This window comes from Xenopus laevis, chromosome 1S (assembly GCF_017654675.1).
Source record: "Xenopus laevis strain J_2021 chromosome 1S, Xenopus_laevis_v10.1, whole genome shotgun sequence".
NCBI classification, from domain to species: Eukaryota; Metazoa; Chordata; class Amphibia; order Anura; family Pipidae; genus Xenopus; species Xenopus laevis.
Window position 1 is genome coordinate 93,431,716 of NC_054372.1, and position 26,983 is coordinate 93,458,698.

A 26,983-nucleotide genomic window follows, 5' to 3' on the forward strand; every position below is an offset into this window, starting at 1 on the left:
GGGTGGTGGGGGTGGACCTGTGGGGTGGGAGGACCTGTAGGTGGGGCTTGTGGTGGGTGCAGCCCAGGGGGCCCAGGAAATGTTTTTGTATGGGGCCCTGCTATTTCTGATGGTGTCCCTGTATGTTGGTGCATAATAATAATAACAATAATAAAAGTGGCACTATGCTACAATATGAATTCATGTATTAAAGCTTGTATTGCCCCTCTATCTAAATTAATTGATGTAAAATTAACTTATATAAATAAGAGTGCTTCTCTGAGTGAATCTTTTGCCCGATATGTCTACCTTCCCACTATCAGGGCTGATCCAATATTGGATCAATAGATATAAAAAAAAGGGAAAAGAGCCCCTATCAACAAGCCAATGTGGTCCTCATCCTGACTTTTAACCCTATCTCATAGATATTTGGCCAATTTTTAGCCAGATATCTATGAAATAGGCTGTCTGACAGTGCCCATACACAGGTAGAAAAGCTGCCAACCCGTTCAGAGGGAGACAAATCAGCAGCTGCTGGTTGAGATCTCTGATTGCAAATGCAGCTCTGATGTAATAATGAAAATGAACTTAACAGTCTTCGGAATCGATTGTAGCATAGTCTGCATTGGACCAACCAGGTTCTGTAAAGAACTGTCTCAAACATGGTAGATGGTTAAGTGAATGTATGTAAGTATGTATACACATAAAACACAACAAAGTTGTGGTTCACTAAACTTGTAAGCATGGGAGCATGTTTATCCAGTTTTCTGGATAGTCATTAGATGTTATCTTAGATATCTTAGAGAAAAAAGGATAGTAACTAATTGTGGTTATGGTGGATCGTGTAAAGTGGTGGTTGTTGAATGGCATATTATCATCAAAATAAATTATCTTTATTGGAAAATAAAAACCCTGGGAAATAGCTGTTCTCTGCACATCGGGCTGGATTAAAAATCTAGAGCAGAGTGCAGTACTTTCAGGCACAAAACAGCCCTGTCTGTACCTTGCACTCAGCAGTGTTCCCTTATTTGCACATGTGAATAACATGTATATTAGGGGAGCGGATATCTATGTCAGTGATGTACAGGCCGACACGTGAGACAGGCAGGTTCGGGCTGACTTCCGCATAAAGTTTACGACCTTCTAGTGCCCCACTTCCACTCATTGTCGGAGTGCCCCGTCTCCTTCAGTGACATCACAGCCGGTGAGGATATAAATAGGAGCAGGTTAAGGTCGGCTGTGGGTTCTTTAGGGTCGGCTGTGGGTTCTTTAGGGTCGGCTGTGGGTTCTTTAGGGTCGGCTGTGGGTTCTTTAGGGTCGGCTGTGGGTCAAGTTTTTCTCGACCCGTACATCACTAATCCAAGTGGCTCCCCTAGTCTGCCCTTTTTTTGAATTCAGTATTGCCAAATGACAACAGAACTGTACTGAGGGGGAAAGCACAGGTCTTTATGCTCTATAGCACATGTACAAGTTTTTGCACTTCAGAATACAGTGCAGGGATAGATGCAAATGTGCAAAATGGAGTGGCAAGTAGGTTAAGTAGGGTAAAAGAAGCCATTTTGGAAAGGATGCCACATTGTGGCACTTTGTCCAAATGTGGTGCAGAAATTATATTCTCAAGACTTACGGCTCTGTTACATTTTTTCAACCCATGGAAAGTTATACTGGATAAAGGTTGGCAACAACCTCCAATGGAGCTGAAGAACCCTATATAATTCTAATAATAAATTTCTCAGGACCTTTGACAAAACACTGCCTTTATTCCAAATGAAATTGTGGCACACACCAGCTACACATGATCATATCACTCAATTCTAACTACACAATACTGTTCAATAACTTGATAAAGGCCACCTGTACATCAAAATACAAAACCTTCACTGAACGTGAAACCACTTTTCACACACATTTGAAGAATCCTTCCCACTTTCTTAAATGCTCATGCAGGGCTATTGCTAAAATCCTAAACACCAGGCAGATCCCTGCTCAAGTTGAAGTACCTGCTCAAGTTGTCAGAGGGGATGGCATGTATTGGTCAATCTGTGCCACTGACTTTAGAATAAGTAAGATACCCACATGCACCTAAATATTTCCAGTACCATGTTTGACTGTAGGTTTTTATGCACTGTAGCTTTAGTCTCCCCAGCCGTTGTTTCCTAAGTTTTGTTACTACAGTCTTAAACATCAATATCTCACACCTCTGTAACTAAGACTTTCCTATAGGCTTTGCTTTGGTTTGGCCCCATATTAAACTTTACATCTGTTCTCCAATGAAGCGGCATTTTGTCAGTCGTATATATATTTTTCTTTGTTCAAGCTGACTTTGAATCTTGAACGATGGAGAGGTATGTTAGCATTCAGGAGAAGAATTTGCCCTTGAACTGATTTATTAAGCTCTCTTCATATTGTTACAAACAGCTGTTTAAATATTTGATATAAAAATGTAAAACATTGTATTGAACTGGCTACTTTTTTTCCACACGATAAAAGAAGGACTTTTGGAAGCTATTCTGCAAAGTGTGTTGATCCATTTAAAAAGTTCAGAGAGAACAACTCACACCAGCACAGGATACTTTGTGCAGAGTATACCACCGCCACCACCATCTTCTTCAGTTCTACCAGGTGTCCCAGGGTGGAGCAGAGGATACATGGGAGAACAAAAGAGCATGGCTATGTTGGTGCAATTCGCACCCTGGAATGGTGTGTTATAAAGTAGAGAAGCACCAGCTTAGGGCAGGAGGTTACACATTATAGACACCGATTTAACCTTTTGTTCTCCTTGAATGTCCCAGTTTACTCCCAGAAACTGACATGAATTTTCTATAAACTCAGCTCAGAGAGATAAATGAAAATGCACTTTAATGGGCAGATTTATCAAGTGTCAAAGTGAAAATTCAAATTTAGAATTTGAATTTTCGAATTAAAAATTTTGAGTTTTTTATGGTCAAAATGGTAAAATTCGACTAGGGAATTGCTTAAATTCGATTTGAGTTTTTTAAAAAATTCAAATTTTTGGATTTATCATACACTGGCCCTTTAAGAACTCAAATTCGTCTATTCACCACCTAAAACCTGCCGAATTGCTGTTGTAGCCTATGAAAGGCGATCAATTTGGAGTTGTTTGCAGACTTCCTGACATTCAAGTTTTTTTTGCAAGTTCCATGAGTGCACCAGTACATAGAACACTGATAGATTATTTACCCTCAAATTCTCATTTTAGTTAATAGGAAAAATGTGCTTTTTGCACGTTAAAAACATTTTAAAGGGTTTTGCAGACACGTCTTTGGCCCTCCTGCCAACCACACCCATGGGTTCCATGCCCCTTGACCCTCCCATGCACCAGTGATCTAATGTATGTAAATGTAGGGACCAGAAACAAGGAATATCATAACAAAATCAGGAGTGGGGTGGGAGAGAAGGGTCAAGCTCTTAACGCTGTCCCTGTCCCTGTAGGGTCTGCTTCCCTTACAATTATGCAAAGTTAAAATGACATTATTCCTTTATGCAGTTGTTTCTTATCAATAGTTTCATATTTACATGAATCTGTTTGTATTAATTCAGATTATCTGCAACCACACTCCTTGGCGACCATGTTAGGGTAACTCTGAATCCTGATACCATTTCCATCTACCACCATAAGCCATTGCTCTTCATATCTCACAGGTACACAGCATGGTGGGCGAGCAAGACTTGACAGACTCCTTTCCTGAAGCTGTATCAGAAGAATCACATGTGTCTGGTAGTCATTTTGTGTTGTCTGTGGAAAACGACAAGGCCCAACACAGTTATTGATATTGATTTCCTCGGGCAATAGTACGTCTTTGTACTCGGCAAATGGCTTCAGACTTATAGTCAGTTCTTGCAGGCGGCAATATGGTTTGGTGCCAGTTCCCCGGTTTCGTCTAGAAAGCTTCTTTTGGTCTTGCCAATAAGAACGAATTGTTTGAAGGACCTTGAGAAGCATCAAGGAATGAAGCTTCCTGTTCTGGCTCTCCCCCACCTGTGATATATTCTCTGCTTCTGAGGGTAAATAGCTAACATTGTAAGAGCCATGACAAGAATGTAAGAGGTGTCGAAGAATTTGGGCATGATCTTTATTAGACAAAAGCTCTTCCATATCCTCCAACACCTCCTGAAGCTTATCTGTCATCTTGTCTAGCAGCTTTCCAGCAAGCTTCTCTTGAAGAACTTTTGTCCCTTGCAAAAACTTATTTCCTGATAGAAAAAGGAACACCAAAGGGTCATTGGAGTCCACCAACCATTCCAACGCTTCTACATCCGTGACATTAAAAAGTTGAGGATACAGATCGCCAACACTGTGATCGTTAGGGTCAAGGGGAAGTTTAATAGTAGATGCTGCTTTACCATTAGAGTTGAGCAGGAGCACTGAGAACTGTGATATCATCTCAAGGAATCCATCCTTCTTTTCAGCAACTGTAGCTGAGTTTATGTGGGTACTGTAAATAAACATATTAATCTAGGATAAGGCATTGGTTAACAATAGAATAATAAAGCATTTTCCCTTGCAGTACTGAATCCCAGTCCTGATCTTTCCCATTGTACCTTTCAAAAAATTTTAAAAATATTTAAGCATTTAGAGGAGTAATATTTGCCAAAGTCTTATCCTCCAGTCTTAGAGGGGTAATAGGACATCTAATACGCCTGGATAAGTCCGGCTTCATGCCAGGGAGGGCTACAGACGTTAATTTTAGGAGTTTATACACAAATGTACAAGCCCATCACGCAGAGCTGGGCCAACCCGGCCAGGCGCCCTAGGCAACCTGGCGGGCCACGGTGCCGGCTCTGTGCGCACATGCGCAAAATTCCGCTCCAGCGCGCATGCACGAAATGTGTGCGCGCATGCGCAGAAGAGCATTTATGCACAACACACCAGTGGCAGTCGGGGAGAGACGGGACCGGACACGGGGTAGGCGACAGAGCAGGTACGTGCCTGGTGCCCCCTCAGCTATACGATTTTTCAGATTGCATATTAGAGAGCATATTTTGGATATAAGGAAGGGACATAGAGATTCCCAGGTAGCAAAGCATTTCCAAGAGTGTAATGGGGGAGACATTACTAAATTGTCTGTTTTAGGCATTGATAGAGTGGTGGGGGGAAAACGAGGGGGAGGCGTTTTGCCTAAACTACTCCGTTTGGAAACAAAGTGGATATTCTTTTTAGAAAGTAGGAAACCCCTTGGTCTAAATAGTGACTTTGATGTCACATGCTTTTTTTGAGAAATTACTGCTGTCACTTTATTTCCTACACAACACATATCTCATCAAATATTCTCTATAAGTTCTTTAACAAGGCCTGTTCTTCAATGAAAGCTAACTTATGTGTTGAATATGTATCAAATATATTTAATATGCTATATTCGTATATATGAAGAAAAAAATATATACCAAGAAAACCTTATCAAATTGTGATTGTATTGTTTATTTTAAACTTTACTTTTCTTTATTCCTTTTGGTCCCAATTATTATTGTTTCACTTCATTTATTTTCTCATTATTTCCATATATATATTTTTTTCTTTATTGTTTGGTTTTTTGTTTTTCTGTTTGAGGTGTATCTTTTGTATTTTTTGTATATTGCTTTTGTGTATGTATGTAACAATTTGCCTTTTAACCACTAGGTGGAACTTTACAAATTGTAACAAAGTGGTAACACGTTTGCTCTTTTGTGATTGGGTACAGCCCCTTTATAACATGTGTACAGGGGTGTGCCATTTAGCCTATGAGTAAGTGCCCCATTAGGCACAAAACGCGTTAGGTCTTATGTCCTAATAAATTTTCTACTTTTTTAAAAAATGTAGTTTCTTTATTATTGGAGATCCTCACATTCTTCCTTTTGGATATAGTGTTTTGGATTTTGCACCTTGGGACTGAGGTGAACTGTGAGTGGATCCTCCTGTTATTTACTTAATCACAAAAAATTTTTGGTTTATTAATTTTTTTGAGTGGTACCATCTATATTTTTTCCTTGTGGCAGTAGCACAAACCTTATCTTTATTGCCCTCTCTCCCCCTTCTGTTCGCACTAGCGATAGAACCACTGGCCAGTCAGGTCCGCAGTGACCAAGAGATAGTCGGACTAAAATTAGGTCAGCTGGAGGAGAAGGTATCCTTAAGCTGTCCATAGACGCAAAGATCTTGTTTTCGGACCATGTGTCCCGACATTATTCATCCAGCGGAGATCGGCCGTTTGGTCGATCTGACAGGTTAAAAGATTTCTGTTTGCTGCGGGTAATATCTCTGCATGTATTGGTACGATTTTCAGAGGGAGACTGTCACTAGCTTTGGTCGGACATAACTTTCGTACGATTGTGGTCAGGGGCAGAACATCGGCTGATCTATTCTTTTGTACTTTATTTGATCGGAATGGTTAGTGGCAGGTCGGGAGATGGGAAAGTCCGATCGTACGATGATTCGTACGATCGGATCTTTGTGTCTATGGCCAGCTTAATACACCGATGACATGCTGGTGTAGCTGGCAGACCCGAGGGACTCACTGACTAGGCTCCTGCAAGTGGTAAACCAATTTGGAGTGCACTTAGGGTAAACTGGGAGAAATCTATAATATTTCTAATAGATGAAATATCTTCCCCTGACTGAACCCCATCCCAACTGCAGTGGGCCAACTCCTTTAAGTACTTAGGCATCATTATCCATAAAGACCTTAAAGAATACATACCGAACAACTTAGACCCTGTCCTACAGGAATACCGTAGGAAAACTACGGCTTGGACCAACCTCCCTCTTTCCCTAGTGGGAAGGGCAAACTTGGTGAAGATGATCTTCCTGCCTAAGTTCTTGTACAAGTTGCACAATGCCCGTACATATGTACCCCAAAGTTGGTTCAAACAACTTGATAAAATAACAGGGGCCTTTCTCTGGGCGAACCAAGCCCCCCCCGCATTAGCCTTGCAGCTCTCCAGTCCCCAAAAGGGGGAGCCTGGCGCTGCCAAACTTTCTACTGTACTACCATGCCTCGCAATTGGTCTAATGCTCACTCACATTGGATATAAATAACCAGGCCCTGTTGGCAGAAGCGGCGTGTGCCACCTCCGTAGAGGCACTGGCAAACCACTTGTATAGAGGTGAACAGTCCACTTCCCCCCACACCACATCCATGACGCCAGTGATGAGGATTTTTGATCAATACCTTAGGTGCCTGTACCCGACAAGACACCTGGTCCCCTGGCACCACCTTATGGGAGAACCCAAAACTCCCACATTTTAAAAGGATTCCCGATTCTGGGCTTTGGGCCTCTATGGGTATTAAGTACCTAACTCAAATTGTAGAGGATGGGCAGCTCAAACCCTTCCAGCCTCTAAGAGCAGAGTATCAGCTACCATGCAACATGATATTCCGCTATCTGGAATTAAGTCACGAGTTCCAGGCCCAGATTCAGGTCCGCCCATTAGACATAAGCCAATGCACGCTTGAACGCTACCTTCGGCAGCCAGGTCTTGGATATATGCTATTTTACAGAAATCCTTGGGCTCACATATGGAGAGATTGCGCCTTAAATGGGTAGTAGATATCCCTGCAATGGATGAGGAGGCTTGGAAGGGGGTCATAGAGCAACTTCCGGAACTTAATATATCTAACAGAGATCTAACAGGTTTATACAGATACAATTTTTCAAAAGAGTGTACCTTACTCCTCAAAGATTTATCCGGGTACTCCAGATACTTGCTACAAAAATGTGTTCTGGGAATGCCCTTTTATGCAATGCTACTGGGGTAAAGTACCAACCAACCAGAAATATTTGGGTTTTTAGTAAATAACCCCCTAAATGCTTATGCAAACAATATTTTACTTATTTTTTTTTATTTTTCTAACAAATGGTAGTCAAGAAACAGAGTTCCTAAAATCCACCACAGGGCACTAAACGACACCATACTGCTTTCTGCTGTCCATTTCTCCTTTTGGGTGGTATGTATTGTACTCATTGTTATGTTTGTATTTAAAACTGAATATTGCTGTACATGCTACACTTTAGAACTGTTATACTCATTTAATCTTTCAATTAAATTGATTATCTCATTGCAAAAGCATAACAATTTGGGGGTTATTTACTAAAATCCGAAATTTTTTTTTAGTAAAACTTCAACCGAACTCCCACCCAAAATTTTATCAATTTATCAATAAATTCATTTGAAAAATTCAGTGAGGGAAAAGACTCTATAAACTCTCAATAAAATCTTGAAAAGATTTGAATCATACCATTTTTTCTAATTTGATGTCAGAAAACGACGACATTTTGGGATTATGGCCCGAAAACCACAAATTATTCGGATTATAGTATGAAACCCAGTGCAGATGATGAGATCTTCCAATTGTAATTATTCTGACTTTAAGCAACAGTATAATAATATAAATAATTGGGTTTTTTCCCCAAGAAAAATTGTATTTTCCTCTTTAAAACTCCGACCAGAAAAAAAGACTTTAATAAATAACCCCCTTAGTGTAAACTATTAACCCTATTATTTTTTAGTGATATTTTTCTACAGAAATTGGTGCCTTAATATCATTGTGGAATCAATTAAAAAATTGTGGGAGCTGGACCAAATACATGTTTTGTACCCAAAATGTTGTTTTAAATGCTTGATATATTTAAGATATACTTATTGTATGTTTGCAGGTACTGATATATGGATGAGTGAGATAATTCAGCATTCTTGCTCTTGCCAAATTGTTTAAATAATGTTTATATTACTAGTGACCAGGTCTGGACTAAGGTTCAATATAAACCCTGGCATAATATAATATGATCATGCTCTTGTGCGTTATACATTGAACGCTTTCCATGGAATAATAATACTGAGAAAAATGTAAAGACAAACCTAAAGCTTGTCCTGAGATTCTCAGCCTGTGACAAGAAGGAAGCAGGTGCATCTTGGCTGGTTCCACCAATAACCATGAACAGTACTGGTGTCATCTTGGTTAAACACTTTTTGTCTGTGCCAAAAAGGAGCTTCTCAACTTCAACAGTGGTTAAAGAAACTCCTGCCCATAAAAGAGAAATAAAGAATAAAGAGAGAGAGAGAGAAATGAGGTCTCAATTCTTGAAATAAAAGTGGATTGAGGTATAATAGACCTGATTAGTAATAGTGATTCTATGCACTGTGCTGTATGGGGTACCACCATCTGAACTATTTTGTAATATACTATGATTTTTTTTTGAAGAGTAAATATTAGTAATAAGTAAAAGGAGGCTATGATTGCCTGGACTGAAATATACACCCTGTTTTTGTTGAGTTCTCAATTTAACATATTAATATAAATTCTTTCTCTGCTCCTCGTGACAAGCCGTCTGCCTGTACACGCAGTGTAGCTATGGTAGGCAGGTAAGCATAGGAGCAGGAACATAAAGACAAGGAAACCACATCTTCAGTCAAAAACACAGGTTTAGTTTGGCAAACTCTTCCCAACATAAAGGTAAACAGGAACACAGTTTATTCGTTTTTCGACAGGCTTTTCCCCTCTGGGGTTCTCACCATTTAGGAGGCTTCCACATTCTGGAACACTCTGGGCTTCTCACTAAGCCCTGCTGACTCTCCCCTCTAGGCATACCAATTCTTCTCACCTGGTACACTTTCTGGCAGCACTACAACCCCCTCCAACACAAGAAAGTGTACAGGGAGCAATGAGGTGTAAGCCCACACCTCTTTTATTTGCTGCTTAACTGCAGCCTAAAAATACTAAATGGAGTACAGAATGGAGGGCCCACCCTGCTCTCCGCCATTCACTCCAGGGACTCATTTATCCAGCTTTTCTTAAAGGGATTCTGTCATGAATTTTATGATGTCATTTTTATTTCTAAATTACACTGTTTACATTGCAAAGAATTCACTCATTGTAAATACCATGTAAAATGTCATTCCTGAACCAGCAAATGTATTCTTCATTTCATTTATAATATATATTGGTGTGTAGGCAGTCATCTCAGGTCATTTTGCCTAGTCATGTGCTTTCAGAAAGAGACAGCACTTTAGGATGGAACTGCTTTTGGCAGGCTGTTTTTTCTCCTACTCATTGTAACTGAATGTGTCTCAGTGGGACTTTGCTTTTTTTCTATTGACTGCTGTTCTTAAATCTACCAGGGAGCTGCTATCTGGTTACCTTCCCATTGTTCTTTTGTTAGGCTGCTGGGGGGGGGGGAGTGAGGGGTCTGATATTACTCCAACTTGCAGTACAGCAGTAAAGAGTGGCTGAAGTTTATCAGAGCACAAGTCACATGACTGGGGGCAGCAGGGAAACTGACAATATGTCTAGCCCCATGTCAGATTTCAAAATTAAATATAAAAAAAATCTGTTCTTTTGAGAAACTGATTTCAGTGCAGAATTCTGCTGGAGCAGCACTATTAACTGACGTGTTTTGAAAAAAAAAAAGTTTTCCCATGACAGTATCCCTTTAAGCCAGCAAACAAACACAGCCATGCATGCCGCAACACTATACATTACACCCTATCGTTTCTAGAAATGTGTTACTGGCTCAACTTGGCACAACTAAACAACTCAACAAAACCTGCTATGCTTTCTAATTGCCTGTATTGAGAGATACTACAATGTCAGCATAATTGTTGCATAATTGTTTCCCTGTTGATAAAATAGCCCAGGATCCCCAGATGTACTTACCATTTGAAAGGCCTTTCATGTGAACAGACAGATGGAGCATTAGGTCTCCGGAAGGGTGGTTCTTCACGTTTCCTCCTACTCTCATAACAAGATAGCGGGTATTTAATGATACACAAGCAACCTGCATAAAGGAAACCTTATTGTATCACAAACTCAGGCAAGTACTGTGTCATAAAAGGTTGAATTATTTATATGAGTCCCCCCTACAAAATAGGGATGCACCGAATCCACCATTTTGGATTCCGTCGAACCCCCGAATCCTTTGCGAAAGATTCAGTCGAATACCAAACAGAATCTGAATTTGCATATGCATTTGCATATTAGGGGAAAACATTTTCTACTTCCTTGTTTTGTCACACAATTTCCCTCCCCGCCCATAATTTGCATATGCAAATTAGGATTCGGTTCGGCCAGGCAGAAGGAATCGGCCGAATCCGAATCCTTTATCTATTAGCTGTTATAATATAAAATTATAGATTGCAGCATAGTGAACTAGATATCCTAATTGGCAGAAAAAGAAAACTTTTTTTACTATATACTTAGCTCATCACCCTAAGTCAGAGGTTCCCAAACTAAAAATATATACAGTATACAGTATGTGAATATACTTGAGTGTAATTATAAAACCACTCTGCTTGCCTGCTCTGCTTGGACTCCTCCTCCTGTCACTAGAATTTTAGACCCATGTTGATCCCTGTAGGACTCATGTGTGTCAAGGTGAAAGACAAGCAACTGTAAGTGACGATGTTGCAGATGAGCAGTGACATGTTCCTTTGAAGTCCCCTTAAAATGCAGGCTGGTTCCAGCTTCCCAGTCAACTGATTGCAAGAAAAGCAAAACAGAGCATTAATCATTAGTAACCCAAAGGTCTGAATGATGCTTAGAAAACATCAAACTTATCTGAGTGCAAAATGTGCAGCCCAGCCATGTTGGTTCAATGTGCCAGCAAACAAAGGAAGAAATAACAAGAACAAAAAGTGGTTGAACATACCAAATTGACATTTGGTCACTAAAAAAAAGTAACTTTATGCTAGTGTTATTCAAAGGAAAAAAGGTAATAGACAGGAAGGCATTTTTTTCCTAAAAAAAAAACATGGTAACCATACTGAGCAGTGTCAGGTATTTTCACCAATCGATTCCAGTTGACAAGTCAAGGAAGCACAGCAAGTATTCATCTACTGACACTTGGTTACATAAAGGGGAAGCTGTCGGTATAAAAAAAGAACAATTGACACACAGAGTGGTGGGTAGGGTCAAATCTAGGGATAAGCAGCCTAGGGTGTAAGGATGGGTGGGGTTCAATTCAGATGGAAGAACTGCTGGTAAAGATGCAAACAGTTACACCAAGTGACTTGCAAGTAGAGGTGGCAGTTGTAGGGTGAGTATTATTTTCTTGGATGCTAATACTATTTGCCCTAACTTGAGGGTGCGCAAAATGGAATGTGTGTTTTTTTTTCAATTTTAACTTACATTAAGAAATATTTAAAGGGGCAGTACATGCCTTGTTAAATATACATACAATGTATAAGGCATGTGAACATACTTCTTACCCTTTGTTTTAATCACTAACTATTTATGGCTTTTGTTTTTTCTTGATCGAAACAGGGCAAACAGGGAACTGAAGCTCCTCCATATTTGGTCCATGTGGGGTCCTTGCTAAGAATGACTCTTACTGTCATATGTAATAAAAGGCACAACGTTTGGCAAGGACCAAGAAATAGCAATAAGATGTTTGCTTTTAAACAGGTGACAGTAATTGCTACCTGCGGTTGCTATACGTGATAAGAATTGTAGCAAAATGTGTTCCTGATATTAAACAGCCCCATTAGTCATCTACAGTATTTAGCTCTGAGAAAGGTATATTGGTATCATTAACATTGCACTTATCCATGAGTGTAATGCAATACAGACATTGGACCTGTTATCCAGAGTGCTTGGGATCTGGCTTTTTCCAGACAAGGCGCTCTTCTGTAATTCATTTCTGTAATTTTGCCAAGTCTACTAAAAAGAAAATTAAACATGAAATAAACCCAATAGGATTGTTTTTCCAGCCCAATAATTAAATAAACTCAATAAGGTTTACTTATATCTTAGTTGGGGATCAAGTACAAGGTACGGCTTTATTATTGCAGAGAAAAAGGAAATCATTTTCTTAAAATGTGAATTTTTTTATTAAAACTGGGTCTATGGGAAATGACCTTCTAATAAGTCAGACCTTTCTGGATAATGGGTTTCTGGATAACGGTTCCCATACCAGTAGCAGGTTTTGAAAGTTTGTGTGGAGCTCATAAAACAGTTGGATATGGATGTGGCCGTGGTCAGACGCAAATAGGGGCAAGGGGGGGCACTTGCCTACCATCAGAATTTTGCCCTTAAACAGTGACAGTGGTGTAACTACCAGGAGTGTGAGGGGGGAGAATAGGGGGCAAGGAAAGGATGCCATCTTCTGCGTACTCCAAGTAGTACTATTCATTTTATTTTATTATTATGGCAAAACATGACTGTGATGTTAAGCCGCCCATAGATGTAATGATTTTCGATATCGCGAGACCACAATTATCTCGAAACGATCGTTTAAATGTACAATTTGTCCATCAACTAAAAAGACCATTTCAAGCGATGTTGCCATGAAAACTGAGGGTAGCTGACTGCTTGTCCCTGCAAACATAGATAGATTGCACTGGGACTGATAAAAATGTTTTAACCTGGTCGATCAATTTTCTGACAGATGTCGGCCGAAAAATCGTAAGATGTACAATCGTTCAATTCCCACGAACCTCACAATAATTTGACGGATTGCACTGAAATCGATTGTTCACCAACGGAAGATCTTTGCGTCTTTGGGGACCTTAAATGGAAGCAGGGCAAGGCAGCAGGGGCGGGACTACACTGCCCTGCTTCCTTTTTAAGCCCTTCTCAGTAACTGTCCAATCAAGCAAGTGCAGTACTTTGATTTCTACCCAGGGTGTAAGGATGGGTGGGGTTCAATTCAGATGGAAGCAATCCACAGTTTCTTCAGGTCCCCGGCAGCACCACAAGAGAGATGGCCCCTCCTCCTAGGACAGGAAACAAGAACAAAACACCCCCCCTTCCTGCTATCCCCTGTGTTCTTGTTTCCTGTTTTCCGAGGACTAGGTGAGTATTAGGGGTCCAGCAGGATTCCTAGGGGGGCTAAGCAACCGTGTTTTTACCACTCACCCCTAGCTGTGGGTTCCTGGTGCGTTCCCCTCCCTCCGTTTATCCTCCTGCCAGCGTGTGGGAGTGGAGTCAGTCCTTTGACTGTTGGAGGGGTTCGTGCGGCAGAAGGGAGGTCCGTGTCGCCTGTATCTCCTCCTTCTGAGCCGCAGGTTGCTTCCCTCCCTCCGTCGGTTCTTCCGGCAAGTGCTGGTGTATGCGGCGGGGGTTTTAGTTTTGTGCGCGTCCTTGCGCTGTGTGCGCTTCCGGGTTGCGGTAGTCACGTGACCATCCGGCGGCAAATTTAAAAAAAAATATATATATTTTTTTTCTTTCTTTCTCTCTTCTTGCTGGAGTGGCCTCCCTGCATTGCAGCTACTGTGTTTAGGTGCTGTGTTCTGGTAAGGAGCCTTACTTCTGGTGTTCTGTGTGTTGCTTAGGGGTTATTATATAGTGTTTTGTTTTTTCCTTGTAGCCATGTCCTCCCAATCTGAAGGCAGAGATCAAGAAAGGGAAAGATCCAAGAGATGTGCTTTATGCAAATTAAGACTTCCTCCGGATTTTCCGAAGAGGATTTGTCAAGATTGTATGAAGGAGAATTTTCAGCAAGATGTGCCCGAGGCTATGTCAGAGTTCATGTCATGGTTTAAGGTTAATATGCAGCAGACCCTTGAGACTTTTAAGGTTAATGCTCAAGCTCAGCCTCAAGCAAGTACTTCGGGGGCCAGCCAGGTGGAGGCGGCAGATGTACATGAAGTATTTGTGGATTCGTCTGATGAGGACCTCAGAGAAGATGCTTATGTATTTTCAGTGGAGAATATTGATCATCTCGTAAAAGCTGTAAGATCCTCGATGGATTTGAAAGATGAAGATAAGCCACGCTCTAAGCAAGATATGATGTTTCTAGGCCGTAAAAAGTCGCCCAGAGTTTTTCCAGTGCATGAGGTGATTTCAAGTATAATTTCTAAGGAGTGGTCGAAGCCTGAAAAGAAATTAGTACTGCCTAGGAAATTGAAAGCTTTATTTCCATTTGACGAGAAGGTGGCGGCAGCTTGGGATCTTCCGCCTAAGGTCGATGTAGAAGTCGCTAGATTGGCAAAAAAGACGACTATTCCTGTGGAGGATGGAGCCAGTTTTAGGGACCCGATGGATCGGAAGGTGGATGCTGCTCTCAAGAAACTCTTTGAATCCTCTGCAGCAGCGTTTAGACCTGGGGTAGCTACAGCTTGTGTCATTAGGTCTATTAGACTTTGGCTTAGTCAGCTAGATCAAGATATGGAGGATAGAGTCTCCCGAGAGGATATGAAGTCTTCATTGGAGATTATCAAGCTTGCTGCAGATTATTTGTGCGATGCTTCGGTGGAGACCATTAGAATGGCAGCTAGGTCTTCTGCTCTGGCTGTAGCAGGCAGGCGTGCGCTATGGCTAAAACATTGGGCAGCAGACCTGGCATCAAAGAATAAGCTTTGCGCCATGCCCTTTGAGGGTCCTTTTCTTTTTGGTAAAGAGTTGGAGGCTCTGGTCTCTAAATTAGGTGAGACGAAGTTGTTACCTCAGGACAAACGTTTTTTTCCACAGAAAAATTTTTTTCATCCATCAGACCAATTCAAAGGATCTAGAAGTAAGAAGAAGCCTTTTTTTCGTCCCACCCGTGGCAGATCAGGTAAACCTCACTCAAAAGGAAACAGGTCAGAAGAATCTCGCAAGACGGATCAGTTCTGACGCCAACTTGTCCAGACCAGTAGGGGGAAGGTTTCGTTATTTTCTTCACGGGTGGACCAGGATCACCAGCGATCCTTGGGTTCTAAGTATTATCCGGGAAGGGTACTGGCTCGAGCTAGCCTCTCGCCCAGGACCTCGTTTTCTTTGTACAAGAGTTCCCAGAGAGTTTGTGAAAAGAACATATCTCCTCAAGGGAATTCAGGAATTTCTGCAATCCCGTGTTTTGGTTCTCGTTCCTCGAGGCGAAGAGAGGAAAGGAGTTTATTCTTCAGTTTTTTTGGTCCCCAAACGGTCAGGCAAGTTTCGAATGATAATCAATTTAGTTTATCTAAATACCTTAATGAAGAAAATTCATTTCAGGATGGAAGGTGTCAGGTCAGCAGTCTCAATTCTGAAAAAGGGGAATTTCATGGCGACGATCGACCTTCAAGACGCCTACCTCCACATCCCGATTTGGGAGGGACATCAACAATTCCTGAGAATTGCTATCAAAGATCAGCACAAGTTAAGTCATTATCAGTTTGCAGCCCTGCCATTCGGCCTGTCTTCATCCCCTCGCATTTTCACCAAGGTTTTGGTGGTGGTGGTGGCTTTCCTGAGAACCCAGAACATTCCTATTGTGCCTTATCTGGACGACTGGCTATTGAAGGCGCCTTCCAGAGATCTACTTCTCAGCCATCTGCAAAGAACAATTTCTTGCCTAGAGACCTTGGGTTGGAAGATCAATTACCCGAAATCGGATCTCATTCCTTCTCAGAGGAAACAGTTCTTGGGAGTCCTGTTGGATTCGGAACAGTGTCGTACCTACCTTCCTCAGCAGAGGAAGGTCAGCCTGTGCAGTTCCTTGACGAGTCTCTCTCAGCGAAGAGTAGTCTCGATCAGGCAGGCCATATCAGCTTTGGGAGCAATGACGGCGACTATAGAAGCAGTGCCGTGGGCCAGACTGCACATGAGGCTTCTTCAGAGAACAATTTTGAGACGTTGGGATGGCACAGAGAGCACTCTGGACAATCCTATAAAGCTACCTCCTCATGTGAGACACTCGCTCAGTTGGTGGAAAGATCTGAACTTGTCCAAAGGAGTTCCTTGGGTCATTCAGCAGTGGCTCATTCTCACCACCGATGCCAGCAGGCAAGGGTGGGGAGCGACTCTAGAGCAAGATGTCTGGCAAGGCATGTGGTCTCTCTCTTCCAATCACCGGGAGCTCCTGGCTGTTTGGAGAGCACTCAAAGTGTCGGCACATCTGACAAGAGGTCAGGCGATAAAAGTCAGAACAGACAACACCACAGTAGTGGCTTATCTGAACAGACAAGGTGGGACCCGCAGCCAAAGTCTTCTGGAATTGACTCTGAAAATTCTTTGTTGGGCAGAAGTTCATCTGCAGACCCTGCAGGCGATTTATATAAAGGGTTTAGACAACTTCAGAGCGGATTTCCTAAGCCGCAGGCAAGTTGTGCCGGGGGAGTGGTCTCTCAGTCCATCAGTGTTTCAACGTCTTGTTCACCGGTGGGGTCTTCCGACCATAGACCTTATGGCCACAAGGGAAAATGCCAAGCTGAACAAATTTTATTCCCAATATTTTCAGGACAGACCGACAGCGATAGATGCCATTCTCCAGTGCTGGAAAGGCAGTCTGAATTACATCTTTCCTCCGCTTCCGATGATAACCAGGGTTCTGAGGAAAATCAGGCTAGACAGAGCCAGAGTCATTTTGGTGGTTCCATATTGGCCCAGGAGAGCATGGTTCTCTCTCCTGTTGGAAATGGCGGAGGAAGATCCACTAATTTTGGGTTCCAGCAGAACTCTGCTTCACCAGGGGCCAGTGTACCATCCGGACCGCAGCAGACTAGCTCTATCAGCGTGGATCCTAAATGGCAGTCGTTAATCCAACAAGGGTTATCCTCAGAAGTTATTGCTGTTATGGTTCACAGCAGGAAAGCAGGAACTAATAAAATTTATTCTAGAGTTTGGAAGAAGTTTTCTTTCTGGTGCGGAGATCATTCTATTGATCCACATGAGGCTTCGGTTCCCCAGATTCTACAGTTCCTTGCAGATGGTTTTCGATTAGGGCTAAAACCAGCTACACTCAGAGTTCAAGTGGCGGCCTTGGGGGCAGTGAAAGGTGTTTCACTAGGTGAAAATTACCTCGTTAAGCAGTTTATTAAAGCAACAGGCAGATTGAAACCAACCGTCAGAGATATCTGTCCGCCATGGGATCTGAACCTTCTATTGTCGGTTCTGTCTGAGGATCCTTTTGAACCATTATCGTCAATTCACATTAAGTTTCTGACCTTAAAGACTGTAATCTTAGTAGCCCTTACTTCGGCCAGAATAGTGGGCGAAATACAGAGTCTTTCCATTGAAGAACCTTATCTTCAGATTTTTCCGGATAGAGTTGTAATGAGGCTTCCAGCCACCTTTGTTCCTAAAGTGGCTTCGACTTTTCATTCGTCTCAGGAGATTGTTCTTCCTTCATTTTATCCACATCTGGTGGGAAGTAAAGAATGCAAACTTCATAAACTGGATGTCAGACGCTGTTTGGTGTTCTTTTTGTCTAGATCAGCACAATACAGAAGTTCTCATAACCTCTTCATTAATTTTGCAGGCCCTTCAAAGGGGCTAGCTGCTTCAAAACCAACGATTTCAAGATGGCTTAAGCAGGTTATTATTATGGCTTATGAGTTAAGAAGTCTGTCTCCTCCTGCCAGAATTAAACCACATTCTACAAGAGCAGTAGCTACAACGTGGGCGCAGAGAGAGGAGGCATCGGCAGAACAAATTTGTAAAGCTGCGACGTGGACCTCGATGCATACATTCTCTAAGCATTACAAGCTGGACATTTTTTCCTCAAAGGAGGCTGCTTTTGGCCAGAAAGTATTACAAGCGGCTTCTGTTCCCTCCCCTTGATCTTTGCAAAATCTCTTGTGGTGCTGCCGGGGACCTGAAGAAAGATTGAATTTCTTACCTGTAAATTGTCTTTTCTTCAGGTCCCCTCAGGCAGCACCATTTATCCCTCCCCTTAATTAAAATTTCTGTTAAGCAGCCTGGTGTCTCTTGTTCTTGTAAACTAACACAGGGGATAGCAGGAAGGGGGGGTGTTTTGTTCTTGTTTCTTGTCCTAGGAGGAGGGGCCATCTCTCTTGTGGTGCTGCCTGAGGGGACCTGAAGAAAAGAAAATTTACAGGTAAGAAATTCAATCTTAGAGAGTGTCATCTTTTACATGACATTTACACACAGGAGTAATATCTGTACTGTCTGTAGTTCTACATGATAACTCTGACTGGTTATCACTTTCCCGGTACTACTTGACTATTATGTGCAGGAGAGAAGCACGGGGTAGGGCAGTTCTCCAGACACATAGAAGAGAGTGTAAGTTTTTCAATCCCCAGTTATGCTTTTATTATTGAGAATGATTAAATAGTGTTTATATATTGTCAGTGCAGCAGCATTATTGCACCATACTTCTATAGTGCTGTCTGCATACCTTCCTATCCAGAGCGGCCATACTAGTACACAGAATTTGAATGTACTGTGAGTGCATCTTACCTGCGTGTGCCAACAGGCTTATATGACACAGCAGCCACAGAAACCAATCTGCTCCTAACACATTTCTAAAGGATGGGCTCAAAGACAAATGGAACTAAACTAATTTGCAGGGTGCCCAGAGGTTAGCAGAGATAGCAGTCCCCATTTAGATGTACAATCAATTTGCTGCTTTGTGTTATGCAGACAGTAGAAGTGGAGTTGGCACTTTATACTGCTATGTGTTTGGTGTGCAAACATTTTGAGTGGAAAACCACAAAGAGATCAGTCAGGACATACTGTAAGTTTGTTACCATGACTGTTTAACCTTGAGTAGTATGCATAGAATTGATTTTAATTCAGCCTTAGATATTATGCCCATACAATCAGTAAAACAATTAGTAGTTGTGAACTTAAAATGGGGTGGTTTAAAGGGGTTGTTCACCTTTGTAAAAAATTGACAAATCTAACAGTTCACATGAATAGAACAAACTTTTCCATAGAAATAGTTAACAGAAAAAGTACAGTTCAAGAGATATTCACCTCAGAAGTGTCCCTGTACTAATCCTTCAGTTCCACACAGACCCTGTGCTGGGAGGGGGTCACTGACCCCCAAAAACACTACAGTGTTCACTTCCTCTTCCTTATATGACATCACACGTTGTACTGGCAGCTAACTTAACTCCTATTGGCTATGTCTGCTGTCAATCTGCCACTGCTTCCTGTGCTGGGGAATTTGAGCAGCATTCAGGTACTGAAGAGAAACTGTTACAAGTTTGTGAGAGGAAGGGGGAGTGTGGGCTGTGTGCAGCAGAGACTTCAACTGTGCAGATGGGGGGATCAAGGTGCTTGGACCTGGAGTTTTCTGGATAATGGATCTTTCCATAATTTGAATCTCCATATCTTAAGTCTACTAGAAAATCATGTAAACATTAAATAAAGCCAATAGGCTGGTTTTGCTTCCAATAAGGATTAATTATATCTTAGTTGGGATCAAGTACAAGGTACTGGTATGGCATCTGTTATACAGAATGCTTGCGACCTGGGGTCTTCCGGATAGCAGATCTTTCTGTAATTTGGATCTTAGTACTAGAAAATGGTGTAAACACTAAATAAAGCCAATAGGCTGGTTTTGCTTCCAATAAGGATTAATTATATCTTAGTTGGGATCAAGTACAAGCTACTGTTTTATTATTACACAGGAAAAAGAAATCATTTTTAAAAATTTGAATTATTGGATTATAATGGCTACTATGGGAGATGACACTTTGTACCCCCCCCCCCCCGGGAGAGCGCACAAAATGTTCAATAAACGTACCTGCCCTTATCACTGCTCTGCCTGTCACTTAGGGCTGCCACCTCACCCTTTTAAAACCAAACACATATGAAATCCACAGCCTGCATGGCTAATTAGCAATTCATTTAGATGCATGATACATGGCTGCACAGAAATCAGTTCAGTCTGCAGCATCTAAATGAGTTGATAATTAGCCATGCAGGCTGTGGATTTCATATGTTTTTGGTTTTAAAAGGGTGAGGTGGCAGCCCTACTGTCCCTGCTAGATGTGTAAGTTACATACGTTTATAAGCAAGTCAGTGCTGGTTTTGTTGCAATTTTGTAAATAACTGACATTATGCTTAATGCCAAAGGTTGCCAAACAATGTTGCTCCTTACTTTTCTGCAGTATTTGTCTGCATGGCTGTGTGATTGTTTGTTGCAAGGCAGGTTTGTTTATATGCTGCGTCTGTTAACCTCTGCCATTACAATTGAGTAATCAACCAATGATCATTCAAATTATGTGACTGGTTACAGTTCACAAGCACCCAATAAATTACTAGGAGGAGGGCAGTATCAACATCCAATAGGAAACAAGTAAGGGCAAAGCCTGGGCATGATGATGTCATCATATAGGAAGTTCTTGGTGTGTCAGGTTCAAAATAGGCCACTCCCATCACTTCAGAAAACTGGTCAGAGAGACAGGAGAAGGACTGAGTTAATAGGTATAGAAATTAGCTTTTACAATGGCATTTTTACTTTTTGTTATGGAAAATTGTTTTTCTAACACATTGAGAGCATTGTTAGTGGTTTCATAAGATTTGTACATTGAAGGTGAACAACCCCTTTAAGTGTGAGTTGTCAAAAATTGAGGATGGTCATTTAAAAATTAAGAGCAATATCCACAGCACAATGCGCCTTAGGTGTGACCCCAAATTTCACATTAAAAATCTAGTAACCTTACATTAGCGGGGCCGGTTACGTCATGTTATACCCCCTGAGTAGCTGCCCTACTAGACAACTGATAGCCCTTCTCCCTCCCTTTTGGGCCCACTGACTGCTCACTGCCAAACCAAAAACTCTCTTTTCTTGAGTGATTAAAGATGGTCATGCATTTTACTGTGGTAGTCTAGAAAAAACAGGTTGTTTTTTTGTTGAATTTGCCCCCCCCTCATTTTAAGTTTTTCCATATTTTATACCATGTTTTGTTGTCCCACCAATATACGTATGTCATATGAAAAAGTTTGGGAACCCCCACTCAGCCTGCATAATAATTTACTCCACTTTCAACAAAAAAGATAACAGTGGTATGTCTTTCATTTCCAAGGAACATCTGAGTACAGTGGTGTTTTCTTAACAAAGATTTTTAGTGAAGCAGTATTCACTTGTATGAAATTAAATCAAATGTAAAAAACTGGCTGTGCAAAATTTGGGTACCCTTGTAATTTTGCTAATTTGAATGCATGTAACTGCTCAATACTGATTACTGGCAACACCAAATTGGTTGGATTAGCTTGTTAAGCCTTGAACTTCATAGGCAGGTGTGTCCAATCATGAGAAAAGGTATTTTAGGTGGCCAATTGCAAGTTGTGCTTCTGTTTGACCCTCCTCTGAAGAGTGACCACATGGGATCCTATAAGCAACTCTGAAAAGATCTGAAAACAAAGATTATTTAGTATCATGGTTTAGGGGAAGGCAACAAAAAGCTATCTCAGAGGTTTAAACTGTCAGTTTCAACTGTAAGGAATGTAATCAGATCACCTCCAAAGACCTGCAAGAACATCTTGCTGCAGATGGTGTATCTGTACATCATTCTACAATTCAGCGCAATTTGCACAAAGAACATCTGTATGGCAGGGTGATGAGAAGGAAGCCCTTTCTGCACTCACGCGACAAACAGAGTCGCTTGCTGTATGCAAAAGCTCATTTAGACAAGCCACAGTCATTTTGTAACAAAGTGCTCTGGACTGATGAGACAAAAATTAAGTTGTTTGGTCATAGCAAAAAGTGCTTTGCATGGCGGAAAAAGAACACCGCATTCCAAGAAAAACACCTGCTACTTACTGTCAAATTTGGGTGGGGTTCCATCATGCTGTGTGGCTAGTTCAGGGACTGGGGGCCTTAAAGTCGAGGGTCGGATTAATTCAACCCAATATCAGCAAATTCTTCAGGATAATGTTCAAGCATCGGTCACAAAGTTGAAGTTATGCAGGGGTTGGATATTCCAACAGGACAATGACCCTAAACACACTTTGAAATCTACAAAGTCATTTATGCAGAGGGAGAAGTACAATATTCTGGAATGGCCGTCACAGTCCCCTGACTTGAATATCATTGAAAATCTATGGGATGATTTGAAGCAGGCTGTCCATGCTTGGCACCCATCAAATTTAAAGGGATTTTGTATTGACAAATGGTCAAAAATACCGCCATCCAGAATCCAGACACTCATCAAAGACTATAGGAGGCGTCTAGAGGCTGTTACATTTGCAAAAGGAGGCTCAACTAAGTATTGATGTAATATCTCTGTTGGGGTGCCCAAATTTATGCACCTGTCTAATTTTGTTATGATGCATATTTTCTGTTAATCCAATAGACGATGTCACTGCTGAAATACTACTGTTTCCATAAGGCATGTTATATATTAAAAGGAAGTTGCTACTTTGAAAGTTCAGCCAATAATAAAAAAAACTCCAAAGAATTAAGAGGGGTTGCCAAACTTTTTCATATGACTGTATAATGCATAATACATTTCCCTAACTTTATACCATTTTTTCTGGTCCCCTGAAAAATGTAAAATAATGTACATAAAGTAGAGTAACAACAGCAGGATGAGATTGTGCACAACAAACTTTCACTAATATAAAATATATGTTTATACATTCTATTTCAGTGTTGGGGAAAGCTGATTTGTTCCCAGAGTGGCAGAAGGGTTAAAAGATAAGAGTCATCCAAAAATAAACAATGAGGTGGATACAGGACAGGAGAAGGAGAGGGGGGTGAGGTGCAATATATTATAATATTGTAGCTATTTCTATTTACACAAATCTATACAGTGAGGGTTATTAGAGACAGAGAGGTGAGTGTGGGGGTAACTCAGCAGAATGAGAAGAGAAAGGGTAAAAGAGGAAAGTGAATAGAGTGAGGCCATGGATAGTTGGGGAATACAATGGAGCAGCAGGACAAGGAACTGTAGGGGTTAATGTGCTTTGTGGTAAATGAGAGAATGGCTGTAGGCAAAATCCACAGCCAACCTGTACAATAAGATTTAATAATGAATGTAGTTACACAGCTCTACATACAGATTTATTTATAGTCTCTATAACGCAGAACTTCTTAAACACAGTTGCCCTTACACACATTAACACAAACAGTTAATTGTACACACACATATACACTGGCATTCACACTCTAAGCTAAACACAACAGATTCACACTCATCTGCCCTGGGAAAGACGCTGCTTCTTCGGGACATGATTCTGCAGGAAGCATCTCACAGAGGGAAGGGGCTTGGCTAAACCGGACTGCTGCTCTGAGCAATAGAATAGGCATTGGGATGGTCCATTATTTGAAGGGGTGCTGACGTAAGCCTTTTTATAAGCTTATTGCAGGTTCTTAATGGCAATTTTAAGAAATGTGTTTAAGTCCAGTGTGTGTGAAGTACAAGTCCAGAGGGGCAAGTGCCCCCCCTTGCCTAAATATGTGGACGCCCATGCACCCGACCTCTAAAAATGATGCTAGATGTTAATGTTATTAATAGAAAAGAAAGATAATATAGGAAGACTGGTAGCAGCAATGAGTGGCAGGTTAGCAGGGGCAGCAAAAATGTAATTCTGTTTTTTTAAACAGAAATTAGACTATTCTAGTGCAAAATAGGCAAATGCAGTTTGCATCAAGGTTGCTTCAGGGTGGCTTGAGGGCTGTAATCACCCCTGACCTGTAGGGTGACAAATGTATTGTCATTGTTACTACAAATAGGCGTGGGCCTTTCAAACAGGAAAACTGCAGGACAAAAACTAAAAAATTGAAAAACAGTTGTACCCAACCCATTTAACTAAAATGACAGCTATAATCTAGTACGGTGAATTCCTGCAGGCCATCCTAACAAACTCATATTAAATAAAGAATTAGTAAAATAGGAATATTTTTTATTGCCCATGAGGTTGTGACGGTACAAATAAGTCAAAGTCAGCCAGTACTATCATATACAGTATGGTGATAGAGGTGATCCTCTTTGAGACTATAAATAATATACCAGTATGGTGAATACATTGGTATATTATTAGTTATACCTGTGACTTTGTCTCAATGAGATTCGTGTTTATTATGGAGGATCACAACTGTTTCATACCTATCATGCTATAGCACACCTGAGAAAGGAGGGTTGGAACTATGTAATTCCAAATTCCATTAAAATGTAAGTTTATACACCAGCCTCCAGTTAATGTAAATGCTTAAAGGATAACTAAAGTTTAACTAAAGAAGTAGGCTAGGCATGTTGTACATTATGTTTTGGGCTTCTGTACCTGCCCAAGGCAACCACAGTCCTTTAGCAGGAAAGATCTGTGTCTCCAAAAATGGCCTAATAGCTTCCCATCTTCTTTTCTGTTGATTCACTGCACATGCTCTGTGCTGCTGTCACTTATGCTGGCCATAGATGTTGAGATTTTTAAAAGATCAGATCCTGATCGTGAGACCACAATCTTCTTGGAAAGATCGTACGAATTTACCATCAACTAAAAAGACCAATTTGCCAGGACAAAGGGGAGCTGCCTGCTTGGCCCTGCAAACATAGATACATTGCACTGGGACCGACAAAGATTTTTTGACCTGGCTGATAAATATCCTGACAGATGTCGGCCGAAAAATCGTAAGATGTACGATCGTCCGAATCCCACTAACCGCACGATAATTTCGAAGGATTGGTCGGACTTCCCTAAAATCGGTCGTTCTGCAAGAGAAATCTTTGCGTGTATGGGGACCTTTACTGAGCTTAGGGACCCACTCACAATATACAGTACACATAGAATAGAAATGTCACATTATTAGGCTGATTAGTAATTAATACAGATAATTTCTACATGGCAGCAAAATTTAGGCTGGTGCAATAGGTTCAGTAGATAAAATATGGCATTTTTAGCCAAATTAATTCATTTTTAGGGTTTAGGTCTCCTTTAAGGCAGACTGAGCTAAACATATACACACATCTATATACATATATATCTCTATCTATCTTCTATCTCTCTCTATCTATATCTCTCTCTATCTATATACACACACACACACACACATATCATCAGGCTGGTGTATACATTTATTTGCATTTTCCACAGGAAGGTCCATGTATGGAAGTGTAGGTATGGAGTAGATCTCCTCAGATGCAACTAAATGATACCGAATCCAACAATGACTAATCTGATAGCAAACCCTGCTGCAGCAAAAATGCAAGTGCAAATGAAACCTTACTGATATATTATATATTCAAGTAATAAAGTTAATGTACAGACTGCAACAAGCAATGAAATTCTGACATGGGTAAACTTCTTCATACAGCTGCACACCAAAAACAAGAGCTATTATAGATTAATCCTTTGCATTCATTGATCAAAAGGGAGCACAGATTTTTTAAGCCAAAACTCTTGATATATAATCATGTCACATACAGAAATGAGGAAGGTGTTTGTGACATGAGAAAACAGTTATGAATGGAACTTTTTCCATGTGAAGGGCAACATACCTTTTTCCATGTGAAGGACCAACAGATTTTTCCCTTGGGGCTCTACAAGCAAATCTGCAAAGCTTTTAAGAACCTCCAGAGCAGCCTGATGCTTTTCTCCAGGACATAACCCAAACACTTTTAGGTCATCTGCTTCCCATGACCCCCTTTGTACTGCATCCAAGAAAGCACTGTCATAACCCCTTACAACACCCTGAGTTTCCCACTTGCCCCAGCTTGGCACAGATAGCCCACACATCGGTTTGTCCAGTTCTTCAGTGTCCACCTCATGCCTCACAAGCTGACTAGATTGAGACAAGGGTTTAGTAAGAACCATTGCTTTAAAATCTTCTTGAGCCTCCCTTGTATCAGATTTGCTTGAAAGAGTATGACGCATCATTGGCAGCAAAAATAACCACCATCTTAAACGTGCAATTCCCATTCCAGTGTAGCTGAAAAACAACATTGGTAGCATCTCTGTCACAGAAGACAATGCTGTATCAATCCTGTTGCTTCACACACACATTTGAGTAGAAAGGCATGTTACAAATACCTCCGTGCATTCAGAAAACATCAGTGATGCCTTTACTGCCAAGCTTTGTGCAAGATGCTGGGAGGTTCCCTTATTTTGGCCAAGCTAAGACCTTGAGTTCACTGTGGGATGCGTATTCCCAAACTGTGCTGTCTTGTGTGTTTTATTTTTTTTCCTTTGCAAAATGAATGGGATCCCTCACAACTTATTTTTAGAAAGCTGCCCCTGTGAAAGACTCCCATACCTTGTCCTTGATAACTCACAATACCTCTATTGTGGAAACTCTGTCAGGGATATTTGAAGCATAACCAGTACATATTAAATCAGAAATCCTAATAGGACATAGCAATGCATTTGCACATAATACAAAGCAATGCACACAAATGTTGTGTGTATATTGACCATGAAAATAC

The 26,983-nt window shown here is 41.1% G+C and overlaps 1 protein-coding gene across 1 annotated transcript; it reads right to left on the reverse strand.

Annotated features, from left to right (window-relative positions):
• amh.S (anti-Mullerian hormone S homeolog) lies at positions 1-26,956 on the reverse strand. The gene is made up of 5 exons (XM_018243639.2): positions 26,060-26,956; positions 11,268-11,446; positions 10,629-10,749; positions 8,834-8,996; positions 1-4,436 (listed from the first exon to the last, which is right to left on the reverse strand). The coding sequence occupies exons 1-5, from the start codon at positions 26,511-26,513 to the stop codon at positions 3,542-3,544; spliced, it is 1,812 nt and encodes a 603-aa protein (XP_018099128.1). The 5' UTR covers positions 26,514-26,956; the 3' UTR covers positions 1-3,541.
• Positions 26,957-26,983: the final 27 nt, after the last annotated feature.